Here is a 22,162-nt window from a genome sequence, read left to right as displayed (position 1 = left end):
TAAGCATTCAGTCTCTGCTCACCTACAGTGGGCTTGCCCTTGGCCAATGCTGGCTGCTAGACTCCTAGTGTGCAGATCAAAGGCTGGGCTGGGCAAGGCCCCAGAGCTGATGATGATCCCAGTGACTAAAGCAGCCCCAACTTGGGACACAGAGCGGTTCTTGCAGGAGGAAGTCAGGCAGAGGTAGGAGCTGGAATCATGGGGTGGAGGACACATCCCCTGCTGTCCCAGGCGGGGGTGGGAAGTATTTCTCACAGTTGCCATCAGGACCGGCCCCCAGTAGGGCAGCGAGGGAGGTGTTTTGTAGGGCAGGAGGCTGCCACACTGAGGGGAGGGGCAAACAGGAAAAAGCCCCACCCACAGGGCGTTCTTTTGCCTGGTCCGCCTTGGTGCTTTCTGTCAGTGCTGACCCCTCCCAGCTGTTGCACAATTTCCTCTGTTGCACAGAACCACTGAGCAACCCAGAGACTGGCAGAGCGACTGGGACTCTGCCATCACCCCAGCCCAGCCCCCGCCCCACCCCCACCCCCACCCAGGGGACAGGCCGGGTTCCACAAAGGAAGGGGAAGTGCTCCACCCAAGGTCCCACAGGGAGCCAAAGGCCCCTGCACAGGTTAGTGACCTCCTCCCCACCCTGCCACCACAGCAGGGACCCCTGGTCTGCGGCTGGGGATGGGGAAAGGACAGAGTCCTGTCACCAAGGAATGAGCAGGATGAACAGACCAACAGTGTCAGCAGCCCCCCTGTCCCTCCCTCCCCGGCCATTCCAACCTCATCCCTCCTCCACCACCCCCGTTCTCACACCAGCAGCCAGGCCCTGGTCCTCACGACATGGGGTGCTCCAGGCTGCTGAGTATGTCCACTCCCACAATGCCTTCAGAACTGGGGAACGACCATACGATGGGCCCACCGGGAGAAGGCCTGAGCCGAGGGTCTGCTGCTGCCCGCCTCTGTCAGCCCTCCCCGGACACTGAGCGTGTGTGTCCCCTGGAACAGGAGTCAGTCCGGACCCTGTGTCTGGTAGTCCCTGGAATGTCTGATTATTTCCCTTTCCCCGGTGCACAGCCACCCAGTATAGGTCCTTTTGGGGAAGGCTGGGAGAAAGATTAACGTTATCCAATTTTGGGCAATGTACCAAGATCCTTCCTTGAGGGGACCTGCCTCCCTGGGTCTGTAAACTGGCTCAGGTCTGGGGCTCCAGGAGCTGAGGACGGATGGACCAGGACCTTGTTCTTAGGATTCCAGCCTGACTTCTGTTCCCCTGACCTGGAACGGCTGCTCGTTCAGACCAGGAAGAATCCGGAGGCTTCCCATCTGTTTCACATCCAGGAACACTGTGACCTGCTCGCCAATGGCCTCGCTCTAAGCACATCACACCGACCTGACTGGCGCTCTGACCGCGAGGTCCATCTCAGTCACTGTACCCCTCCCCTTGCCTTGGGTCCATGACCCCTGCCCCCTGGGGACCCAGTGACCCCCGTCGCACTTTGTTTTCCCAGCTCGCTGGCAGTCCTGTACGTAATTTCTGGCCTCGAGAAGATGCTGGGGCTTCTTCACAATCATGGTGAAAGGTGTGTCCTCTGGACCCGGAGGTCAGGGAGCGGGTTTTCACGGATAGATCTGCTCTGATGCTCCCATCTCCCTAAGCCTTTGGACCCTCCCTCCATCCAAGCAAGGCAGTGCTGGCACATCCCCTCCCTTTAGCACAGGCCGCCTTCCGGGTCATGTCTCAGCCAACTGAGCAACCAAAGGCTCAAGCTCCCTCTCGTCCCGAGCAGCACCATTAAACCTCCCACCTCTGCTTGGTGAGCCTCTACCAATAAATTCAGCCTGATCCAACTTTATCTTCCTTTCACCATCAACCCACCCCTTAATACCCATTCTTACACTTTCTGGGATTTGTCCAAGGAATTCTGACCTCCCCCCTACAGGGACACGCATCTCTCGCCCTCTCAAGGTGTCTCCCTTCTTGCTTCTCTCACCTGTCACTCCTGAGCTGAGATGATCTGCCCCTCAGCGTCCTCCTCCCCAACCAGGGGGCCAAAGCACTAGCCCCTTCATCGCCCCCCACGCAGTCCCGCATCATGGCTCTGGTGTGGCTTCAGGCCCCGGACCATCACGGGACGGGAACTTGTGGTCTCCTCGAACACGCCGGAAGGCCATGCGGGGTGGGGAGGCCTATGTGTCCCACGGCTGCATCCCCAGCAGCAGGCTGCCCCTGCTCAGTAAATATCTGTGGAACATGCGAAATGAGGTGTCCTAGCATGCCTGGTGGGAATGAAGACACAGACCCAGGGTCCATTTGTTTATTGATCCCAGACGGCCCCCATGGGGAGCTCAGACAGGACAGCCTTTGGCATCACAGACCCATCCGGACGTGTGCAAGAAGCCGCGGCTTCGTGGGGAGGCGGGAGCTCCAGGCTCCGAGCTCGCGACCCTAGTCTTGCACAATCAAGGTAATGGGGCAACAGCCACTTTCCTAAGACGGAGTGAGGCAAGGGGCACCCACCCGGGTGCAGAACGGGGTGGGGGACTTCTTCTCTCAAAACTGAGAGGCCAAGGCCCGTCCCCTGGGTCCGCTCCCCAGCAGGTCATGGGTCATCACCACTCTGGCTGCCTGGAAGGGTTTAACCAGAGTGAATCATGTAGTGACCGGAGCTGGGGCAGCCGGCAAGGGCCGCCTCCCTCTGCATTCTGTCTCCCCACATGGCCTGGGGGAGAGGGACGCGAGCTTTGGTGAGAGCCAGAGCCCATCTCAGAATTGGGTCCCACGGAGGTGAATCCAGACAGGCAGGGAGAGGGCAATGGGCTGTGGAGAAGAGAAGGTGGGGTGTGCCGTCATTCAAGGGCAAGCTAGGCTTAGAGCCCACCTCTCTGAGACTCCGTATGAGTGGGAGGCTAAGGCAAGCCCAAAGCGGGGCCCTCCAGCCCATCCCAGCAGTAGGCTATGGCCATCGTGGCAACCCAGTGCTCTTCCCAAAGACAACCTGCACAGGGCCAAGACCTCCTGGGGCTTCAGCCAGCCCCCTCCCCTGTCTGAATGTCTGGGGTTCCAATTCCAAGGTGGGATGGCCAGAGCATGACCACAGGGCAGTGTCCAGCTGGAATGGGTATGTGCTGTGTGCCTACGGTTCCTGAGAGCCAGAAGTTCCTTTGCCTAAAAGAAAGGAGGGAGAAAGAGAAACACAAGCCATTGCTACATCATGTTTCAGACGCCATCCCATGAGCTAGCCAGCCCACACCTGGCAGGACAGGGCAGCTGGGAGGACCCTGGGAGGACCCAGGCACCCAGCTTGGGGGAGGCTGTGTGCCCTGCTTTGTTCCCCAAGATCTCCAGGAGAGCCCAGTCTCTCCTTCCTCTGCGAGACAAAGAGCACTACAGGACCAAATCACATCTCACCCTCATTCCCCCCCACCTCCCCAGGGATCAGACTCACACGGAAACAGCTGCCCCAACAAACTGCTAGCACACGGAGCCTTAATTTCCCAAAGGTCGGGTTAGGCCACTTTGCTTTTACGTTTCATTCCTGCTACACACACATTTCCTACATTAATAAGGCAACACTTTCCTTCTGAGTGAAAAACCTCTTTGGGTTTCTTTCTTGTGTGGGAGATGCCCTTCACTTGACACCATTCTGCGAAAAGTTTCGCAGGACCACTCTTTTGCAGAGACTGGGAGAGACCTGTAGTGAGTGAGCGCATAGCCCACAGGGGCACACAGCTGAGCGCTCACTGCTTGCCAGGCCCCCGGGCACCACGTCAACGCAGGTGCCTTCACACTGGCCCGTGAAGGGGGCTCTGTGAGCCCAGCCACTGTGCAGAGGAGGGGGACCACTCAGAGAGGCTAAGCAGCAAGCTCGTGGCCACACAGCCCTAACCCTCAGCCTCCGCCCAGCCTTGCCTGCCCCCTCAGAAAACCCTCCACCACATCCACTGTCAGATGCCCCTTTTTGGGGCACATGTGATCAATCAGGACACCTGCCCCCTTGCCCTTGCCCTGAAGCCACCCTCTGGTGGCCGTGGGCAGCTCCTGGGCTGTGTGCTTTGGAGCCCCCATGAGCTGTCACTGTCAGTGGGTGAGAAGAGTATGCCTCCCGCCCCTGGGCTTCTAAAATGTCAACAGGCCTGTGTCCAGTGGTCAGAAGGCGAGCTCACCTTTTGGGATGAACTTCAACGAGCTGCTAAATATTCAGAAGCGGGACTGCCCCGGCTTGGGGCCATCATTCAGGAACTCATGGCCTAGCCCGTTCCCACACCTGCCACAGGACACCTGGAAAGACCACAAAACAACCATGCAATGGCCCCGCCTGCCACCAACAGGCGGCGTCCTCCCCACACCCATGTCCCAAAGTAACTGCAGGCGGGAGCGGTCAGCCTCCATCCTGCAGCCTACGCAGGAAAGCGGTCCTGACTCCCTGTTTCCATTGGGACCCCAGGCTCTTCCCAGAAGTCTGGGGGTGCAGCTCGCCTGGCTAAAACCGGAGGCCTGGAGTAGATGACTCTGAGCCCCTAGAGCTGTGGGGTGAACACAAAGAAGGAAGGAATGACCAGCCCTCAGGCTCTCCCTGGCCCAGACCCCCACGACCGCCCCACTGCAGCCCTCACCTTTAGGGCGTCAGGAGAGTTGCGCTCTGGACGCTTGGCCACGCTATCGGCGTGAATGGTCTCAGTGAAGGCGGGCCACGGGGATGAGTGTGCATACTTCGAGCGACTGGAGAAGAGCTCGTAGCCACACTTGGCGCACACATAGACACCTGGGGGCAGAAGAAAAGGCCAAGGCACACACGTTGGCTCCAGCGTCTTTGGGGTGAGCTGCCGAATCCTCAGGCCTAGGAGAACAGAGTACTGTGCCCGTCTGCAGGGTGGCCTGCACGTCCTCCCCACACCCCCACCTGCCCCCAACCCGGGCCTGGCTCTGTGGGGACGCACCACACCCAGTGCTCCTTAGCAATGTGCCTAGCCCAGGAGAGCCGCTTTTCACTCAGCTCATTGGCTCTCATCAGCGGTCCTGTGATGTACACCTTCCCATTTTAGTCTCACTGTTTTGTTTAAGTGGGCAGGAGCCCATGTCCACTGCGGCTTGAACTCATGACCCGGAGATCAAGAGTCACGCTCTCTACCGGCTGAGCCAGCCAGGCGCCCCTTTCCAGTTTTGTTTTGGTTTTAAAATATTTATTTATTTGTTTGTTTGTTTGTCAGAGAGAGCGACAAGCAGAGGGAGAGGGAGAAGCAGGCTTCCCACAGAGCAAACCGGCTCTTTGCTCCGTGGGAAACCTGTGAGACTTGATCCCAGAACCGTGAGATCATGACCCAAGCTTAAGGCACATGCCTAACCCCCTGAACCCCCTACAGGAGTGCCCAGCACCCATAGCCCCGCCTGAGGACAGCCCTTTCCGGAGTCCGTCAACCACTCAGCCTTTGCCAGCAAGTGGAGAAGGAAGCGAGGAGGGCTGGGGAGCTGCTGTGGAAAGAAGCTTCATTTCCACAGAGCGGCCTGAGGACAACTGCGGTCCCACAGCCAGAAGGCCCCAGGGGAGGTATTTGCCCGGAGAGCCCTGGGTCACAGCTGACGTCCACAGATGCTCAGTGTCACAGCCCAGCCCCCTAGAGGGCTGACACCCAACAGATCCTGCCCCAGGGAAAGCACTGCTTAGTCTTGGCTGTGGGCATGTTTTTACCAAATTAGTCCATTACCAGCCGCACAGCCCCAAAGGGTACAGCCAGGGCCTCTCAAAGCCTGGGGCCAGGGCTGAGGGTCCCCGAGTCCCAAACCACTCCCACCTCTACTCCCCACCTCCACTCAGGCTGTCTGGTTAAACCTCACTGGCCCTGGCGGCCTGGCGGCTGTCCCGGTTGCCCAACCCCAGGGCCCTGAGCGGACTGGGGAAGAACCCTGGTGGGCGTTCCGAAGGGAACGCTCTGTGCTTCCGAGGGGTACGTCGGGTCCCAGGAACAGGGGAGGGGGAAAGGCAGCGGCATCATCAGGGGGCGCCCTCGGACAAGAGCCTCCGTCGCGTCCCCCTGAAATCCTGCTCCTAATCCCGATCCTCCCCAGCTCCCCCCCGCCACCGGCGTCACCCCGGCGAGCACCCTGACCCCACAGGTTCCTCCCGGAAACCGCCTCGTTCACGCACGCCGCCCGGCCGGCGACGCCGCTCCCTAGTTCGCCCCTCCCCTCAGGTACCCCCACCTTCCAGACTCCAGGCCCCTCCGTCCTCCCGCACCCCCTCGCCCCCCCCCAGTGAACTCCGCCCTTCCGGGATCCCGGGGCTCCACCGCCGCTCCATGCGCGCTCCCGCCCGCTATCCTCCCGGGAGGTCACAGCTCATACCCGGTTCAAAGTGATTCTGGAAAATCTCGCCCCCGGAGAAGCTGCAGAACGACATGGCGCCAGCGGGACAGCGCAGCGTCCGCCCCCGGACCGACCCGAGGCCACCCGCCCGCTACAGCCCGGCCTGCGCCCGGGTCCCGCCCCTCCGGCCGAGGACCAATCAATGCCCGGAGCCTGCCGGGCTCCCCGAGACCCCGCCCCCAGAGGACCAATCACAATCAGAGACGCCCAGACTCGGCGCAGGCCCCGCCCCTGAGTCCCCGCCCCCGAGATCTCCCGGCAGGGGCTCCGGTGCGGCGCCTCCGATACTGCCGCCCCGCCCGAGCGCCAGGGGGCACCGCTGAGCTGGGCCGGGCGGGGGCGGGTCCAGGTCGCAACCCGTCGGCCCTGGATCAGGTCCCGGGCCACCCGCGGGCCACCCGCCTTCCCGCGCTCCCCACTCTGATACACGCGGGCAGAGTCGCCTCCGCACTTTATTAGACAGCGGGGACAGGCGGGGGTGGCGCCGCGCTGCCTTCAGGCTCCCTCCGTCGCCTACAGGTCCCTCGAGGTCTCCGGCTTTTCCTTCTCGAGATGCTTCTTCTGGGGACCCTGGTTGGGGGTTGGGGGAGACGGAGGGGCGCTAGCGACCGAGGTCTAGCCGGCGCCACTGCCCCCGGCCGGGATCCCGGGGCTGCGGCTTTGTTGCCTGCGCGAATCGTGCGGGGGCGGGGCTGCTGGGGGCCCCCGGGTGGGGATGAGCGCAGGGGCGCCCCCGGACCCTCATCTGCTCCAGCTGCCCCACTCTGGCGCATGAGGGCTGTGGGGGCTGAGCCCCGGAGGACAAGGGGTGGGTGGGCTCACCATGAAGACCCTCTTCTCTTGGGCGGTCTGGAAGCGGCCGTGACCAAACTTGGAGGTTGTGTCGATGAACTTGAGTTCGATGTTCTCCAGGGCTCGGCGGCTGTGGTGCACCAGCAGGGACTGGGGCGTCCGTGGGAGACAAGAGCCAGATGTAAGTTCCTCACCCACTGCCTCCCACCACCCCCAGTCCACACCAAGAAGGACTCACTCACCCAGCTCCTGCCAGAACCCCTCCTTTTTGCTCTTCCCATCCCCACCCTCCTCTGAGCAAGGTGCAGGACAGGGAGGCCAGCCCCCAGAACCTTCCCATGGCCCATGGGGCTCCTGCTCCCCAGCCCACCATAGAGGCGCTGACCTTCCTCAGTGTGATGACCCGCTTCTTGGTGCCGGCAATGCAACCCTTCAGCATGACGAAGTCGTTGTTGACCTCCCCGTAGTGCGGGAAGCCTCCCTGTGGGAAACTGAGTCAGCCAGGATCCAGGCCCCTCAAGAAGCAGCTGGGTTAGGACCAGCTGCAAGCCTCGCCCCAGGGCAGCACTCTGGGTCCCTCATCAGGGCAGCATCTGAGCCTTATTCTGAGTCCTTCCTTAGCTCATTTCACAACCTACATTTTAGTGAGGGAGAAACCGAGACTCCGGGACATGGAGTCCCTTGTTCCGGGCCCTGGAGCTGCTCCACACTGCAGGTGGGACTGGAACCCAGGTGGCCTGAGTGCAAGGCTACAGCTGCAGCTACTGCCCTCCACAGCCCCTGACAGCAGTGGGAAAGGAAGCTGTCTGCAGGGGAAGACTCAGAGGACATGGGAGCAGCACGGGCTTGCGTTGCCAAGCCACCGCTCTCTGGGCCCTGAGCTCCCGGGGCAGGCCAGTACGACCCGTGCCTACCCGTGCATGCATGCCCCGCCCGCTCACCAGTGGTGTGATGGACTTGTCCGTCACATCGTAGCTGGTGGACGCATTGTTCCTAACCACCTTCCCATCCTCCTTGTGCAGCCCCCGGCCAATACGGTAGATCTGCCAGGAGAAGATCAGGGCACGTGGCAAATCGCAGGGGGCCTCCGGAGCCAGTGGGATGTCTGTCCCCACCAGCATGTGTGCTTAGACCCAGGCACTGGAGAGGCATTTCAGAGCCTTTGGGGGACCAGGCAGTGTCTGCGTCACGCACCCCACCCCCTGGGGTCTGGTCATGAGTGTCCCTCCACCACCCGGACTGGGGACACACCTTCTTGTTGAGCTCTGTGCGGTGGTGGTAGCCTTTCTGCCCAGCCCGAGCGATGGAGCAACCCACGCGGGCAGGGTGCCAGGCGCCGATGCAGGCCACCTTGCGCAGCCCCTTGTGGGTCTTCCGCGGCAGTTTCTTGGTATGCCAACGGCTCGTGACCCCTGCAGGAGGTGCAGGAAGAAGGTGGGGGGCGGCTAGTGGCTGAGAGGCCAGCCCAGCCTCCACGCCCTCCAGGGGCCTTCCCGAAGCCACCATCCCCATCCAGACCCACCTTTGACACCACGGCCCTTGGTGACAGCAATGACGTCAATGACCTCACTTTGGCTGAACACACTGTGCACCGAGATCTGCTTCTCTAGCCGGGCCTGGGCCCAGGCCACCTTCTCAGCCACCGTGCCGCCATTCAGCTGGATCTCCATGATGTGGGCCTTCTTCTGCCGGAAAGGCAGCAGCTTCATCTGCGGGACATGGCACAGCCGGTCGGCTCCCAGAGGCTCAGAGCTCCCACCTGCAGACATGGTATGACTGCCTAGTGACTCCCAGCAGGCTTTCCTGCATACATTCCTTCAATGGATGTTCCAGAGTTCGGGTCTGGCTCTACGTTATGTTCTGTGCTAGCCATTGGGGGGATACAGCACGGAATGAGGCAGGCAAGGTCCTGGACCTCAGGGAGCCACTATTTAGTTGGGAGACAGAAATCGAGTAAATTCTTGGACAGGGCGGAGCATTCTAATGGAACTGTGGGGGCAGAGGGGACAGTCCTTGCACACAGGGCAGTCAGAGAAGACCCCGCTGATGTGACACCAATAAGAAGAAGGAGCCACTAAGTGAAGATCTGAAACTTTGGGGAGCATGGGAAACCGCATTTGCAAAGGGCCTGTGGCAGGGAGTTGGAGGGATGGAGAGGAGACCAGTGTGTCTGGACCATGGCGAGCGAGGAGGAATGTGGTGCGGGATGAACTCAGAGTTGAGCAGGGGCCTGCCTGCCTGTGCAGGTCTTGTGGGGAGAAACTTGGGCTTCATTCTAGCTGCAGGGTGTGACTCAGGGTGGTTGGTATGTTTAGGTATCTCTGGCTGCTGCTGTGTGAGGCACCGGCTGAGGGGACACATGGGAGGAAGCAGGGACACTGGCCATGGCCTAGTGCTCAGCAAGCACTTATGGAGTGCCTACTGCATACGAGGTGCAGCCCTGAGCTGGCAGCCGGGTCCCTGCCCCCGTGGAGCTCCAGTCCCTCAAGGGAAACAGACATGACCATGACCTGGTTACCATATAACCAGGAACAGCAGCGGGGAGCGGGGTGCTGCTGCAGGCCTAGGCAAGCCTTCCCTGAGGACAAGAGGCCAAGGCAATGTTCCAGAATAAGCCAGACGTGTTAGTAATTCATCAGCAGAAATCAAGCTGGACCCCATGTATAAATGTTGGCTCACGTACACACTTGGGCTAGGACCCAAACTGAGGTGGCTGGCCCTCTACCCGGGACGTTTGGCAGGAAATCCGGGCCTCTCAGGGAATGGGAGGGCCCTGGTTGAGCCTGCCCTCAGAGCACGCTGACCCCCAGCATGCCATCCCTGGGGCAGAGGCCAGCCAGCGCCGCCTGTCACCCAGCACTCTGGGCCCGTGCCCCAGGCTTGTGGTATTTTTAGGCTGACATTTGCCAGGGTTCCTGGAAGCTGGGATGGAGGAGAGGGGGGGAGGGTGGGTCCAGGGCGTGGCAAGTCTGCCGGGCGGACCTGAGTGTGGACAATGACACGGATGACCTTGCAGTACTTCTTCATGGCGGCAAAGTCCTTCTGCAGCTGCTTCTTGCCGTCGGCGTCCCGCCACCTCTTGCAGGCTTTGGTGAAGGCTTTCTTCTTGCACTTGTGCCTGCGCCACAAGCAGGAGACACTTAAGGGGCCAACCAGGGGCACCTCGCCAGGCCTGTCTGGGCCCCGCATGCCCACAGCCCACCGCGTAGGGCTCTTAGAACAGTGCATGTTCCCTCCTCTCTCCTTCCTTTCCCAGGGAGGCCACTGCCAGCCCTGCCCCTGCGGTCTCTGGGCTGTGGACACAGGGACCGCTCCTCTTCCCCGATGCTATCCCAGGCTATGGTGTCTGAGATGGAGGGGCCCAATGTAAGAGGCTCTAAGAGGTCAGCCACCTCTCCTGTGGTCATCCAGCCCACCCTGGCTCAGGGCCCCAAACCTGTCACCTCCCCCAGAGGGCCAGAACAGGGGCGCCTCCAACTCTGGAAGGATGGGGTTATCTGTGAGGTTCCTTGGGCAGATGGGCCTTCCCTTTCAGGACTTAGTGCGAGGGAAGATCTGAGGCCCCAGAGTGCCTTTCTTTCTGATGAGAAGAGTTTGTCCGCGGCTCCTTCCCTTTCTCACCCTGGCTGCTAGAAAGCTCCAAGCCAACTCTGACAGTCCATCAAATTAGTCCCTTAATGTAATCCTAAATCAGAACCCTTCCTTCCTCTCCTTCTCTACCCCAATTTCTACTCCAGTCCCCTTGCACGTGTCTCTTGTTAAAGCGAAGGCAATTCCCCATAAACACGCATTCCTGAAGACACGGCTCCTGCCCGCCCACACCCACTGTTCCAGCACCGCGCTCAGGATGGAGGGATGGCCAGACCACACAGCCTCCGCCCGAGGGCTGCCCTCACCAGTCCTTGTAGAAACGGCGACGGCACTCATCACTAAGGTGCTCTGCAAAGATGGTCTTAAAGCTCCGAAGGCCTCGAGGGGTAGCTACATAGCCGACCACACCTACCACCACCAGAGGGGGCGTCTCCACGATGGTCACTGCCTCCACTTCCTCCCGCTTGGAAATTTCTAGAAGAGACCCAGAGGCAGGAGCATGGAGGAAGGCATCCGGGGCCCATGGGAAAAAGCCAACTACAGCCTGTCCTGCCCGAGGGAGGATGGAGCACCACGGCCTCAGGGCCCCCACTGACCTCCAGCCGTCAGCCTCCCCACCCCCTGGCCCTTCCCTCTCTGCCCCGCCCAGGGCATGGAGCAGGTGCTGGTCAGGGCCCTTCCGGTGGTCTACGCTCTGCCTCTGAGATCTCAGATAAGGCCTGACCTGCCCCTGCCTTGGTTTCCCCACCAGATCATCTGGAAATGGGCTAAGAGAGCCCACAGCCAGGGCAGCATCCCCCAAAGGGTAGGGCCCAGGATTCCCTCAGTGGAGCTCATACAAACAATTTTAGTTTTAATAGTTATGAGTATATTGGATGAGTTCTAGAAAAACACATACAATTTGTCCCAAACCAATGATTTTGTAGATGTTATTACCGAAACTAATACAAAGCAGAAGTGTACATTTCTGGCGTATATTAGGAACAGGCCGTCCAGGTGGCTCAGTCAGTGGAGTGTCTGACTCTGGGTCTTGGCTCAGGTCATGACCTCAGGGTTGTGAGATCTCAAGCCCCATGAGGCTGGGGACTCTGCTGGCGATTCTTCCCACCTCCCTCTCCCCCTCTCCCCACCACTTGCACGTGTGCTCTCTCTCAAGCAAATAAATAAATCCTCAAAAATAAATACATAAATTGGGGTGCCTGGGTGGCTCTGTGGGTTGAGCCTCTGCCTTCAGCTCGGGTCATGATCTCAGGGTCCTGGGACCAAGCCCCACGTCGGGCTCTCTACTCAGTGGGGAGCCTGCTTTCCCTGCCTCTCTGCCTACTTGTGATCTCTGTCAAATAAATTAACAAAGATAAATAAATACATAAAAATTAAAAACAGATGAGGGGAGATGAAGAACAGGACAGTTGCCAAGAGGCCGGACAGTGCTGGCTGGCTGTAAAAAAGCGACAGGCAGGACCCGTGGGGGATGGAATGTTCCGTGGTGGCGCATTCACGTGGGGCCGAACCATGCAGCACTGCGCACGCGTGCGTTCACCCGCCCCAGCCTGGGAAACCTGACCAGGATGGGCAGGTCGTATCCATGTCGAAACCCGGTTGTGACCCTACTACCATAGTTTTCTAAGCTATTTCCATCAGGAAACCGGGCGAAGGGTGCGTGGGAGCTCTCTGTCTCCGTCCTTAGAGCCACACGTGAGCCCACCCTGATGGGAAGACAAAAAGTAGATGGGGCACCTGTCTTTGGATTGTAGCCCCTCCCCTTACCAACCGGGCAACCAGCAAGTTTCCTAACCGCTTGATCTCCTCATCTGTAAACTGGGGGTAAGGACAGTGGTCAGGGCTCAGTGACAGTGCCCTGACCGCAGCTCCCTCGGGCAGGACCTTGCCTTTCTGGGGCTGCTTCCCCTCCTAGACCCCAGCTCCAGCCCCTAGCCTCTGAAGTCTCTCCAGATCCTCTGGCAGGCGTGGCAAGGAGGCCCCACACCCTCCCCATGGGTCCCCCTGCAGCCACTCACTGAGCCCGGGCCTGTGCACCTCCCGGACGGTGTGTGTCATGCCCGCCTTGTAGCCCAGGAAAGCCGTGAGGTGCACTGGCCGGCTGGGGTCGTCCCGGGGCCAAGTCTTCACCTTGCCCCGGTGCCGGTGGCTCCTCTTGTGGGGCAGGAAGCCCAGGTGTCCGTGCCGAGGGGCGGAGAACTTCCGGTGGGACTGGCGGCAGGAGGGGAGGGAGGTCAGAGCTGGGGTGTCTCTGGTGGGGGTGGCTGATTGGGACCCGAGCCCAGACCCAGGGAAGTGAGTCAGGGACCTGCCCCGGTGGTCTTCGGTGCCCCCCTCTGTCCGCAGGAAAGGATGGAAGGTTGCCTCAGGGCCAGTGTCTTAGGGACAGAGCCGTGACCAAGCTCTCCTCACCCATAAGCGTCCTGCTTCAGTGAGCTCAGCCTGCTGGGCCCAGCAGGGACAGGCCCACACCCCGGCTGCGGGCTAAAGGAATAGGGGGCCACTGCCATCTGTCCATTTCCTGCCCATTCTAGGCCTGGCAACCTGAGCTCGGGCCCCCTGTGGTCCCTTCAGTCACCTATACCCCCACTGGCCCCAGGCCCATCCCTGCTGGGAGAGACTCCAGAAGCCCACCCGTCCCTCCCATGAAACCGGCTGGCTCTTGCCCCCCAGCCCACTGACCATGGCTGTGGGTCCCTGTAGGTCAGGAAGGGAAGGGGCCTCCCGACAGGCGCCGGAGGCCAAGTGGCAGGGCCGAGTGGCCAGCCAGCTCCCAGATTTAGCCCCTGGCAGGGGAGCTTGGTCATGTCCCGTGGCGGACATGGGCTCTGGTGCCAGGACAGGCCTGGCCTGGCCTGGCCTGGGGCGGGGCGCAAGGGGGCATCAGATGGGCAGCCCGGGGTGGGGATACCTGGGGCCAGGCGTGTCATTCCTGTCCTCGGGGCCCTGGGACTGGTTCACACCCACTTTGCTTTCTGCCTTGTGCTACCCTCCCAGGACCGGAACACCTTGGCCGGCTAAGCAGTCAAGGAACCCCAGCAGGGGAGGGGCCTTCTTCCAGGGTTGCTGCAACAAGGGTCTGGCCTGGTTGGCAGGCAGTGATGCAGAGGGAACTCCTGTCCTGTCCTGAGGGCCCTGAGCCAGGGCTGCACAAACTGGTGTGGGGGTTGGGGGCGCTGCGGGCAGGGGCGCTAACAGCTGTGATCCTAGAACAAGGAGTCTATACGGTTCTGAAGTTGTGAACCTGGAGAATCAGTTTTACAGGCCTAAAATGTCTCTGAGGGTTTGTGAGGCGCTGATGCTAAGATCTATGTGACTCAAATGTTAGGGCTCTTGTTACTCTCAAAGCCACTTTTATTACTTTGGGCCGAACCCCACAGGAATAAAATCCCTGGCCAGGGGCAACCCTCAGCCTCCAGAGTGGCCCAGGGGGGCAAAGGCTGTCTGAGGGGAGGAAGCCCGGGAAGGATGCCGGGAGACTCAGGGCAAAGGGAGGGCCACACGTGTGGGACCCCAGGCGCATTGCAGGACATGCGGCGCCAGTGGGACTGACTCCAGGCTCACACGCCAAGAACCGGAGGGCGGGGCACAGAGCCACAAGCTTCGTGGGTTCCTCCCTCTCAGCCACCTCGTCCCGCTTCTGCTACATGATCTCCAAGTCCCTCTGCTGCCTGGTACGGGGGAGAGCTGCCAGACCAGCGCTTTCCCTGAGCACAGGTCTCTGCTTTCCCCTGTTCTCTGTGGCGGCGGGTCTGGCCCAGATCTGTTGGGTTCCCTTGTTCAGTCCAATGTTGTAGGCCTATCAATGTTAAGATTCTTTTGATCAGGGGCATCTGGGTGACTCATTCGGTGAAGCATTGGCCTTCAGGTCCGGTCGTGACCTCGGGGTCCTGGGATCGAGCTCCACCTTGGCATCCCCGGTCAGCGGGGAACCTGCTTCTCCCTCTCCCTTCCTGCCCCCCTCCACTCCCACTTTCTCTCTCAAACCAGTAAATAAATAAATAACCTTTTATAAAAGGTTCTTTTGGGGCACCTGGGTGACTCAGTGGGTTAAAGCCTCTGCCTTAGGCTTGGGTCATGGTCCCAGGGTCCTGGGATAGAGCCCCGCATCAGGCTCTCTGCTCGGCGGCAAGACGCTTCCCCCCCTCCCCTCCCTCTCTCTCTGCTGCCTCTCTGCCTACTTGTAATCTCTGTCAAATTAAAAAAAAAAAAAAGGTTCTTTTGTGGTTGGACAGCATGTGTTTCTAACAGTTCGTGATTTCAGGAGTTGACATTTCTAAGATCACTGATTCCGTACATCCACAGCGTTGATGACTCTGTGGCCCTGGCCCCAGCTTCTAGGCAGGAAGTGACCAGCACCCTGCCTGATACTGGCCAGGGGCCCTGCCAGGTATGGAGATCACCCAGGGTGGTCAGCAGGGCCCTGGTCAGTGGAGCTGCCCCAGGGAGCACACCAGTGCCCAGGGCCAGGGCAGAACCAGGGGAGCCAGACCAGAGCACTCTGCTCCCAGGAGCCCCCAGGGCAAGCCCTGCCTCTTGCTCTGCCCCAGACAGGACCCCTAAGCTCACTGGCATTAGCCGGTCCATGAGAGGCCTTGGAAGACATAGTGGGGCCCAGAGAGGGCTGCAGGGAAGGGGCAATTCCGGGAAGGCTTCCTAAAAGAGCGGGCCGTTTGGTAGCGTGTGTTATTTGTTGATGCTGTGTTATTTGCTTGTTCCAGCGACCTTAGCTCTCCAGAAGAGCCCAGCTGTGTCCACCTTACTCCCGGCTGCACTTGCCACGTGCACGTACACCGGCAAAACGGAAGGAACGGTTTATTTATTCCTGTGTCTGTGTTGTCTTAGAACGTAACCAGGAGAAAAAAAAAAAAAGGAAGGAAGGAAGAAAACAAAACCAAAAGAAAAAAGAATGCAAGCAAGGCCTCTGCTTCCTTCATTAGGATATCCCAAGGGCCTAAAGCAGCGCCCAGTCCAGAGGACGCGACTTGGAGGCAGAGAGGGGCGGCAACGTGCGCAGAGCTGCCGCAGCCCACCATTAGGCGGACCGAGGAAACTACAAGTCCCATGGTGCTTCGCGAACGGCGGTCGCCCTGCTCAGGCGCAGCCGCCTTAGGGCAGCCTCAGCAGCGGGCGAACTACAAGTTCCATGGAACCTCGCGAGACTCCATTCCCCGCCCTCAGCCTCCGCGCCAGCGCAGCGGCGCTAGGGCGGCCTGGGCGGCCTCGGCGGCCGGAGAACTACTAGTTTCCTGGAGCTTGGCGAGTACCAGTTCCCCTCAACCTCCACTCCCCGCGCCGGCGCAGCCGCGCTAGGGCGTCCTCGGCGGCTGGAGAACTACAAGTTCCATGAAGCGTCGCGAGCACCAGCACCACCCACCCCCGCCCCACTCCCCGCGCCGGCGCAGCCGCGCTAGGGTGTCCTCTGCGGCGGGCGCACTAGGCCGTGGGATCCAGGCGGAGGCCGGGGCTCTGCGTCCGACAGTGGGTCCCTCCCGCGCGCCGCCGCCATGCCGGACAGCTGGGACAAGGACGTGTACCCCGAGCCCCCGCGCCGCACGCCGGCGCCCTCGCCTCAGACCTCGCTGCCCAACCCCATAACCTATTTGACGAAGGCCTTCGACCTCCTCGTGGACCGGCCCGTGACCCTAGTTAGAGGTACGGACCCCATCCGGGCCTCGCCGCTCCCCAGGGCCCGTCGCCGCCCTTAGGCGTTCCCCGCACCCCTTCGCCCAACCTGGTTGCCCAGCTGCACCCCGGGCTTCGCCCCCGTGACCAGCCCCCGCCGTCCGCACCTGCGGGCTCGGTCGCCTCCTTGGGCCCCTCGGCCCCCCACCTTCAGTGCACTCTAGGAACGCCCCTCGCTCCCACACCAAGACTGCTCACTGCGTTTCCTCCACGCACCCTGGGTCTCCGGCCTCGCCCAGATATTAGGGGCTGTTTGCGGATCGCAGTCTGGCCTGGGGCTGGCTACGCCCCATCCGCCTGCCCGCTTTGCATCCTGCGTCTTGCACGGAAAGCGGTCTGCAAACCGGTGTGGAGGATTTCCCTTCCAGCCTTGTGCACGCCTGCAAAATGACCGGGGTGGTCAGGTGCTGCCCGAGGACCCCGCAATCTGGGTGTGCTGTGCTGTGACTTGCAGTCCGTGTGTGCTCCCTCCTAATGGCTGTCCAGATGATCCAAACCAGGCGGGTGTTTAAAACAGCTCTTGGTTGTCCAGTTGCTGAGCCGGCCCAGTGGAGGCCGCAACAGGAGCGCACTCTCCCTCAGGCACTAATGCCGGCCGTTCGGCCATTCCTTTCACAGAGTTCATTCAGCAACCCAGCCACGGACCCACTCTTTCTCACAAAGTGTTTTATGTGTCTGGAGGAATGAGATTTCATTAGTTCCAGCTTGTCAATTTCTGGGTGGGGAGGTTGAGACCAGAAGGTTAGTGGCAGCGGAACTGCCTTGGGGCCTCTGCCTACTGGTCAGACCCTGTATTGTGGGGAGGTTGGCGAGCAGTAGGACCCGTAGAAAGATGTGGGCTTGGAGAGCATGGGTTGAGAATCCTGTATTCTTTCTGGGCCTCAGTACTGTACTGGGACTTAACCCCTTGGGACAATACACATGGTGCCTGGCTCCCAGGAAGGGTTAGGGTTTAGGTTAACCTAACCCAGGACTACCAGCCACACCTGTTTTTTTGAGAGTCTAATTGGCAGTCTTAGTAAAAGCCAGAAAGGTTTGGGCAGTCTGCCCCTTCGTGGCTTGTGAGAAAAGAACAGAGCTAAGAGCACATTCTAACTGTGGCCTGTCCAAACCAACGGGAACTTTTGAGTCTGATGTTTTCTCTTTACAGAATTTATAGAGCGGCAGCACGCGAAGAACAGGTATTACTACTACCACCGCGAGTTCCGCCGTGTGCCAGACATCACCGAGTGCCAGGAGAAGGATATCTTGTGCATGTTTGAAGCAGAAATGCAGTGGAGAAGAGACTAGTATGTCCTGTGTTTGGGTGTCCTTTCTTAGTTAAGAAAGAGAGTTGTGGGGTGCCTGGGTGGCTTTGTGAGTTTACACGCTGCCTTCGGCTCAGGCCATGATCTCAGGGTCTTGGGATAGAGCCCCAAATCGGGCTCTCTGCTCGGCAGGAAGCCTGCTTCCCCCTCTCTCTGCCTGCCCCTCTGCCTACTTGTGATCGCTGTCAAATAAATAAAATCCTTTAAAAAAAAAAAAAAGAAAGAAAGTCTTGCTCAGTGAGCATCTCCTGTTGGGCTCTCATCCCCCAGGGATATCGTGGATGGTGGTCAGGGGCCAAGATCTCCTGGGTTTGGCCCAGATTCTGAGGGTGGAGGGGCCAGACAACAGGGCCTTAAGATTTTGCTTTCATTCTACTGTCTCCACACACAGGGAAAGGATTTCTCAAACTTTTTTTTTTTTTCCCAGTAAAGTCGATCAAGAAATTGTCAACATTATCCAGGAAAGGCTGAAGGCCTGTCAGCAGCGGGAAGGTGAGAGCTACAGGCAGAACTGTGCCAAGGAGCTGGAGCAGTTCACCCAGGTGGCCAAGGCTTATCAGGACCGCTGTAAGCAAGCCCCCACCCCAGCCTGATCCTTGAACCCCAACATCATAGCCCAGATTTTGCTAGTTGGATGGGGGAGGGTTTTTTTTTTTGGTATTTTATTTATTTGACAGAGAGGTCTCAAGTAGGCAGAGGGCGGGGGAAGCAGGCTCCCTGCTGAACAGAGAGCCCCATGTCGGGGCTTGATCCCAGGACCCTGAGATCATGACCTGAGCCAAAGGCAGAGGCTTAACCCGCTGAGCCACCCAGACACCCCTGGGGGACGGGGTATCGAGACTCCCAAAGTTCCTTTACTGCTCAGTGTCATCACTGTTTCCTCCCCACTTGTAAGAAACTGGCCCATGACTTCACTCCCATCTCTTTCCCAGATCACGACCTGGGAGCCCATTATTCTGCCAGGAAGTGCCTGGCAAAGCAGAAGCAGCGGATGCTGGCTGAGAGAAAGGCGGCTAAAGAGGCTGCTGCTGCCTAAAGCAGCTCCTTGAGCACCTTCCTGAAACGATACTACTAAAATAAATAGTTTAAGAAAGCTGTTCCTGGTGTCACTTTTGGTCCCCCACTTGGATATGCTGACCCTACTGGTTCCATCTCCCTTTAAGTCCAGCTTACTAAGACTAAGCTCATAAGCAAAATAAACAAGACACTGTTATCAAGCTTTAGTTCAGTTTATTTTTCTTGTATAAAACTATGTGGTAGCCACAGCTGGAGCCTGGGTCCTCTGAACAGAGACTCTGGTGTGGGTCTTCACAAGATGGTCCGTGAACTCCTAGAGAAGAGAAAAAAGGCTTTAGCTGTAACCACCCCCCAGCACCCTGTGCACTCATCAAGGCTAATGAGGTAGCTGGGCAGGCAGTACCTGATAGGGAGACTTGGTGAACACAGTCTCCTTCCAGAGATCAGGGGTGAGATAGCTGTAGGTCTTGGAGATGGCATCGAAAGTAGCCTTGGCTGGAACACAGAAACAGGAAAAGGTTGGCAGATTCACAAACACAACGCCCCAGGTACAGACAGAAGATGTCGCGCTCCTAGGAACAGAGAGGCCACTTGAGACCAGTCTGCCGTGCATTAGGAGGGCCTTCCTCTCTCTCTCTCTGGAAGTACGCCAAGCACACACGGAGTATGATTAAGCGGAGCTGAGAGAGGCCACAGCCCCTGTGAAGGCCACCTACCAAAGTTCCCTAGGGTGGCAGTGCAGCCTCTGGCCGAGGTGTAGCAGTCGTCAATACCAGCCATCATCAGCAGTTTCTTGGGCACAGGGGCCGAGACAATGCCAGTGCCTCTGGGGGCGGGGATGAGACGCACCAGCACAGAGCCACAGCGGCCAGTCACCTGGAGAGTGAAGGGATCAGGAAATGACCCACGGGGAGTCTGCACCACCGCAGGCCCCGCTGCTCACTGCCCCCCAAGCCTACCTTGCACGGGACAGTGTGGGGCTTGCCGATCTTGTTCCCCCAGTAGCCTCGCCGCACAGGGACAATGGAAAGCTTCGCCAGAATGATGGCTCCGCGGATGGCAGTAGCTACCTCCTTGGAGCACTTGACACCCAAACCGACGTGTCCATTGTAATCTCCGATGGCGACAAATGCCTGTGAAGAGCCTGACGTGGCTGGTGGTCCACTGGCCAGCACGGCCATCACAGGCCACCACCCGGGATCTGTGGCACCCCTCGAGGAAAGGGTGGCCACTGTGAGGCCACTTGGAGGTCCCGAGGAGGTCCTTCCTTTCTCTCCCGATTACGAAAGCCACACGCGTGGTATCAAGTGTGACCGTGCAGAGCTGAGAGAGTCCCACTGAGCCCCTTGCACACGCAGCTCAGAACACCCAGGGGGGCTGAGGTACCTTGAACCTGGTCCGCTGGCCCGCGCGCGTCTGCTTCTGCACAGGCATGATCTTCAAGACCTCGTCCTTGAGGGAGGCTCCCAGGAAGAAGTCGATGATCTCAGACTCCTGCGGGGCGAGGACGCGGCCACGCAGGCGCGGTAAGCCCAGGAGCCACCTAGAACATCTCCCGTGAGAACCTCCACCCGCTTCCCCGCGCCGGTTTTCCAGCTGTCCCCATCTCGTCTCAGCGGAACACCCCCGGCAGACAAAGGACGCCCGCGCACGCACACCGGCTGCGTCCCGGGCACAGATGCCATCCCCGGACCGGGGGCAAGGACCCCGCCTTACCTTGATGGGCAGGGAGAAGAGATAGATCTCCTCCAGGGACTTGATCTTCATGTCCTTGACCAGGCGGCCCAGCTTGGTGACAGGGATCCACTGCGGAACAAGGCCTCGGTGACCACGGTGCCCCGATCGGCGCCGCCCCGAGCCCGTCTCCTGCGAGGGCCCCACCTACCTCCTTGTCCTCGGCCTTGCCACCGCGAGCTCCGCGGCCTCGGCCCCGGCCCCGACCACGGCCCCGGCCCCGGCCTCGGATGCCGCTGCCGAAGCCACCGCGGAAACCGCCGCGGCCTCCCATTCCAGGGCCCCCGGGCCCTCCGGGCCCTCCCGCAGCACCGGCGTCATCCGCCATTTGCTGAAAGGAACAACGAGAGTGGGTCGGTCAGCGAGACCCCGGCATATGCAGTCTGCCGGGACCACGCCTCCCGCCCGGAAGCGCCAGCGCGTCGAACCAAGCACCGCCGGACCGCCGCGGATCCCCCGCGCGGGACCCGCAGCACCCATCCCGGGCACGCCGCATACTCACGTGTTCTCTCGAAGAGGAAGAACAAGGTCCCCCGGAGCCAGTCTTTATACCACGCCAAGTGCCGCGAGATCTCGGCGGCCCCGCCCCAGGCGCGCGTCCGCGACGGGCTTATGAGTGCGGAGGCCGCGCGCTCCCGGCTTCCCCCGCCCGCTCCGCGTGCGCCTGCGCACCTGCGGCCTCGCAAGTCTGAACGCGTGCGCAGCTGCCGCCCCGCTGCCTGGTGCCGAGAGGTAGGTCAGCGCCCCGCGCCGCGCGCTCTCTGCCCGCGCGACCCTGGGTGGTAGCCGGGACGTCGGCGTTGGTTGAAAATCACCCGCGGCTTTGGCTGTGGCCGCGGGTGAGATTCGGCGCCCAGAGCCACCGGGGGCCTCAGCTCACCGCCTGCTCGTCCGTGTGGGCCGGTGAAACCCAGGCCCCGACACGCGCCCCGCCGTCCCCCGCCCGCGTGCGCTCTGGCCTCCGACCCCTGACCCCGTGTTCTGCCCGCAGGACGCCGATGTCCGGACCGTGAGGCCCACGCCGCCAGGACCGCGGGGAGGGGGGGAACCTTGCCGCCAACGCCCAGTAGAGCTGTGGGTTTGAGTTGTGCACGCCGATCCGCCTGTATATGCACCTGTGGGCGCCGGGAGCAAAGTGTGCAGCGGAAGGGGGCCCCCCTGCGACATGTCCTCTTGCCGGCCGGCCCAGTTTTGCGTCGGATGCCACGGAGGGGTGCAACTTGGGCCCCAGGGGTTGCACTGACTCCTGCGTGGCGCTCCGTGGGTGGCGGGGCCAGACCAGAAGCCTCGCTGTGTGTCCCATACCGCATCGCTTCCACAGTAGCGAAGCATCTGTGAGCTTGCGGGGAGTGGGCTGGGCCACCAACCCACTGGCGAGGGTGACAATGACGGGAAACATCCCCAGGGGGAGTTGGGAGGCCAGATGGGGAGCCCTGGGGCTCACTATCAGTTACAGCCCCGATAGGGAAGGACGTAGGGGTTACTCCCGCAGCTCAGGCATCACCCTGAATTCTCCAGTGGACTTGGATCCGTGAAAAGATCCCTCCCAGCCTTCTTTCTCAATAAAATAAAGTTCCTTTGCTTTGTCTCTTGGGGGCTTGCTTGTGGTTTCGCTGTAGCTTGTGCGTTCTGAGTGGTTACTCCCAAATAAACACGCCTTTGCCAGTGAAATAACTGGGTTTTC

The 22,162-nt window shown here is 60.3% G+C and overlaps 4 protein-coding genes, 1 long non-coding RNA gene and 3 other non-coding genes across 9 annotated transcripts; 3 read left to right on the top strand and 5 right to left on the bottom strand.

Moving 5' to 3' along the window:
* Window positions 1-2,292: 2,292 nt before the first annotated feature.
* Window positions 2,293-6,477, bottom strand: MSRB1 (methionine sulfoxide reductase B1). Its single transcript, XM_004750747.3, has 4 exons — window positions 6,332-6,477; window positions 4,606-4,754; window positions 4,156-4,270; window positions 2,293-3,157 (listed from the first exon to the last, which is right to left on the bottom strand). Exons 1-4 carry the CDS (start codon window positions 6,384-6,386, stop codon window positions 3,126-3,128), a joined length of 351 nt encoding a protein of 116 aa, XP_004750804.2. The 5' UTR covers window positions 6,387-6,477; the 3' UTR covers window positions 2,293-3,125.
* Window positions 6,478-6,750: 273 nt separating this feature from the next.
* On the top strand, window positions 6,751-8,420 carry LOC106005605. The gene is made up of 3 exons (XR_001179101.2): window positions 6,751-6,881; window positions 7,265-7,325; window positions 8,167-8,420. It is a non-coding gene; the product is annotated as an uncharacterized LOC106005605 (long non-coding RNA).
* Window positions 6,791-16,742, bottom strand: RPL3L (ribosomal protein L3 like). 2 transcript variants are annotated; one of them, XM_045072128.1, is made up of 10 exons: window positions 16,637-16,742; window positions 12,754-12,946; window positions 11,041-11,209; window positions 10,127-10,262; window positions 8,667-8,853; window positions 8,396-8,556; window positions 8,086-8,187; window positions 7,530-7,625; window positions 7,175-7,294; window positions 6,791-6,922 (listed from the first exon to the last, which is right to left on the bottom strand). In XM_045072128.1, exons 2-10 carry the CDS (start codon window positions 12,791-12,793, stop codon window positions 6,866-6,868), a joined length of 1,068 nt encoding a protein of 355 aa, XP_044928063.1. In that variant the 5' UTR covers window positions 12,794-12,946; window positions 16,637-16,742; the 3' UTR covers window positions 6,791-6,865. The 2 variants fall into 2 exon arrangements, with proteins under 2 accessions (XP_044928063.1, XP_004750803.1); XM_004750746.3 differs by lacking the exon at window positions 16,637-16,742 and adding an exon at window positions 13,418-13,573.
* On the top strand, window positions 16,134-18,824 carry NDUFB10 (NADH:ubiquinone oxidoreductase subunit B10). The gene is made up of 4 exons (XM_004750742.3): window positions 16,134-16,390; window positions 17,571-17,709; window positions 18,155-18,294; window positions 18,660-18,824. The coding sequence occupies exons 1-4, from the start codon at window positions 16,243-16,245 to the stop codon at window positions 18,761-18,763; spliced, it is 531 nt and encodes a 176-aa protein (XP_004750799.1). The 5' UTR covers window positions 16,134-16,242; the 3' UTR covers window positions 18,764-18,824.
* Window positions 18,825-18,940: 116 nt separating this feature from the next.
* RPS2 (ribosomal protein S2) lies at window positions 18,941-21,005 on the bottom strand. The gene is made up of 8 exons (XM_004750743.3): window positions 20,981-21,005; window positions 20,630-20,809; window positions 20,461-20,550; window positions 20,131-20,238; window positions 19,704-19,877; window positions 19,461-19,620; window positions 19,148-19,239; window positions 18,941-19,057 (listed from the first exon to the last, which is right to left on the bottom strand). Exons 2-8 carry the CDS (start codon window positions 20,804-20,806, stop codon window positions 18,977-18,979), a joined length of 882 nt encoding a protein of 293 aa, XP_004750800.1. The 5' UTR covers window positions 20,807-20,809; window positions 20,981-21,005; the 3' UTR covers window positions 18,941-18,976.
* Window positions 19,304-19,434, bottom strand: LOC123389746. The gene has a single exon (XR_006604400.1). It is a non-coding gene; the product is annotated as a small nucleolar RNA SNORA64/SNORA10 family (small nucleolar RNA).
* On the bottom strand, window positions 19,944-20,077 carry LOC123389745. The gene has a single exon (XR_006604399.1). It is a non-coding gene; the product is annotated as a small nucleolar RNA SNORA64/SNORA10 family (small nucleolar RNA).
* A 272-nt stretch (window positions 21,006-21,277) lies between the features above and the next one.
* Window positions 21,278-21,404, top strand: LOC123389749. The gene has a single exon (XR_006604403.1). It is a non-coding gene; the product is annotated as a small nucleolar RNA ACA64 (small nucleolar RNA).
* Window positions 21,405-22,162: the final 758 nt, after the last annotated feature.

Source organism: Mustela putorius, unplaced genomic scaffold (assembly GCF_011764305.1).
Source record: "Mustela putorius furo isolate JIRA1106 unplaced genomic scaffold, ASM1176430v1.1 tig00004007_pilon_pilon_pilon, whole genome shotgun sequence".
In the NCBI taxonomy this organism is placed as follows: Eukaryota; Metazoa; Chordata; class Mammalia; order Carnivora; family Mustelidae; genus Mustela; species Mustela putorius.
Note: the sequence above shows the minus strand (reverse complement) of the source record. Positions and strands in the feature narration are given on the sequence as shown.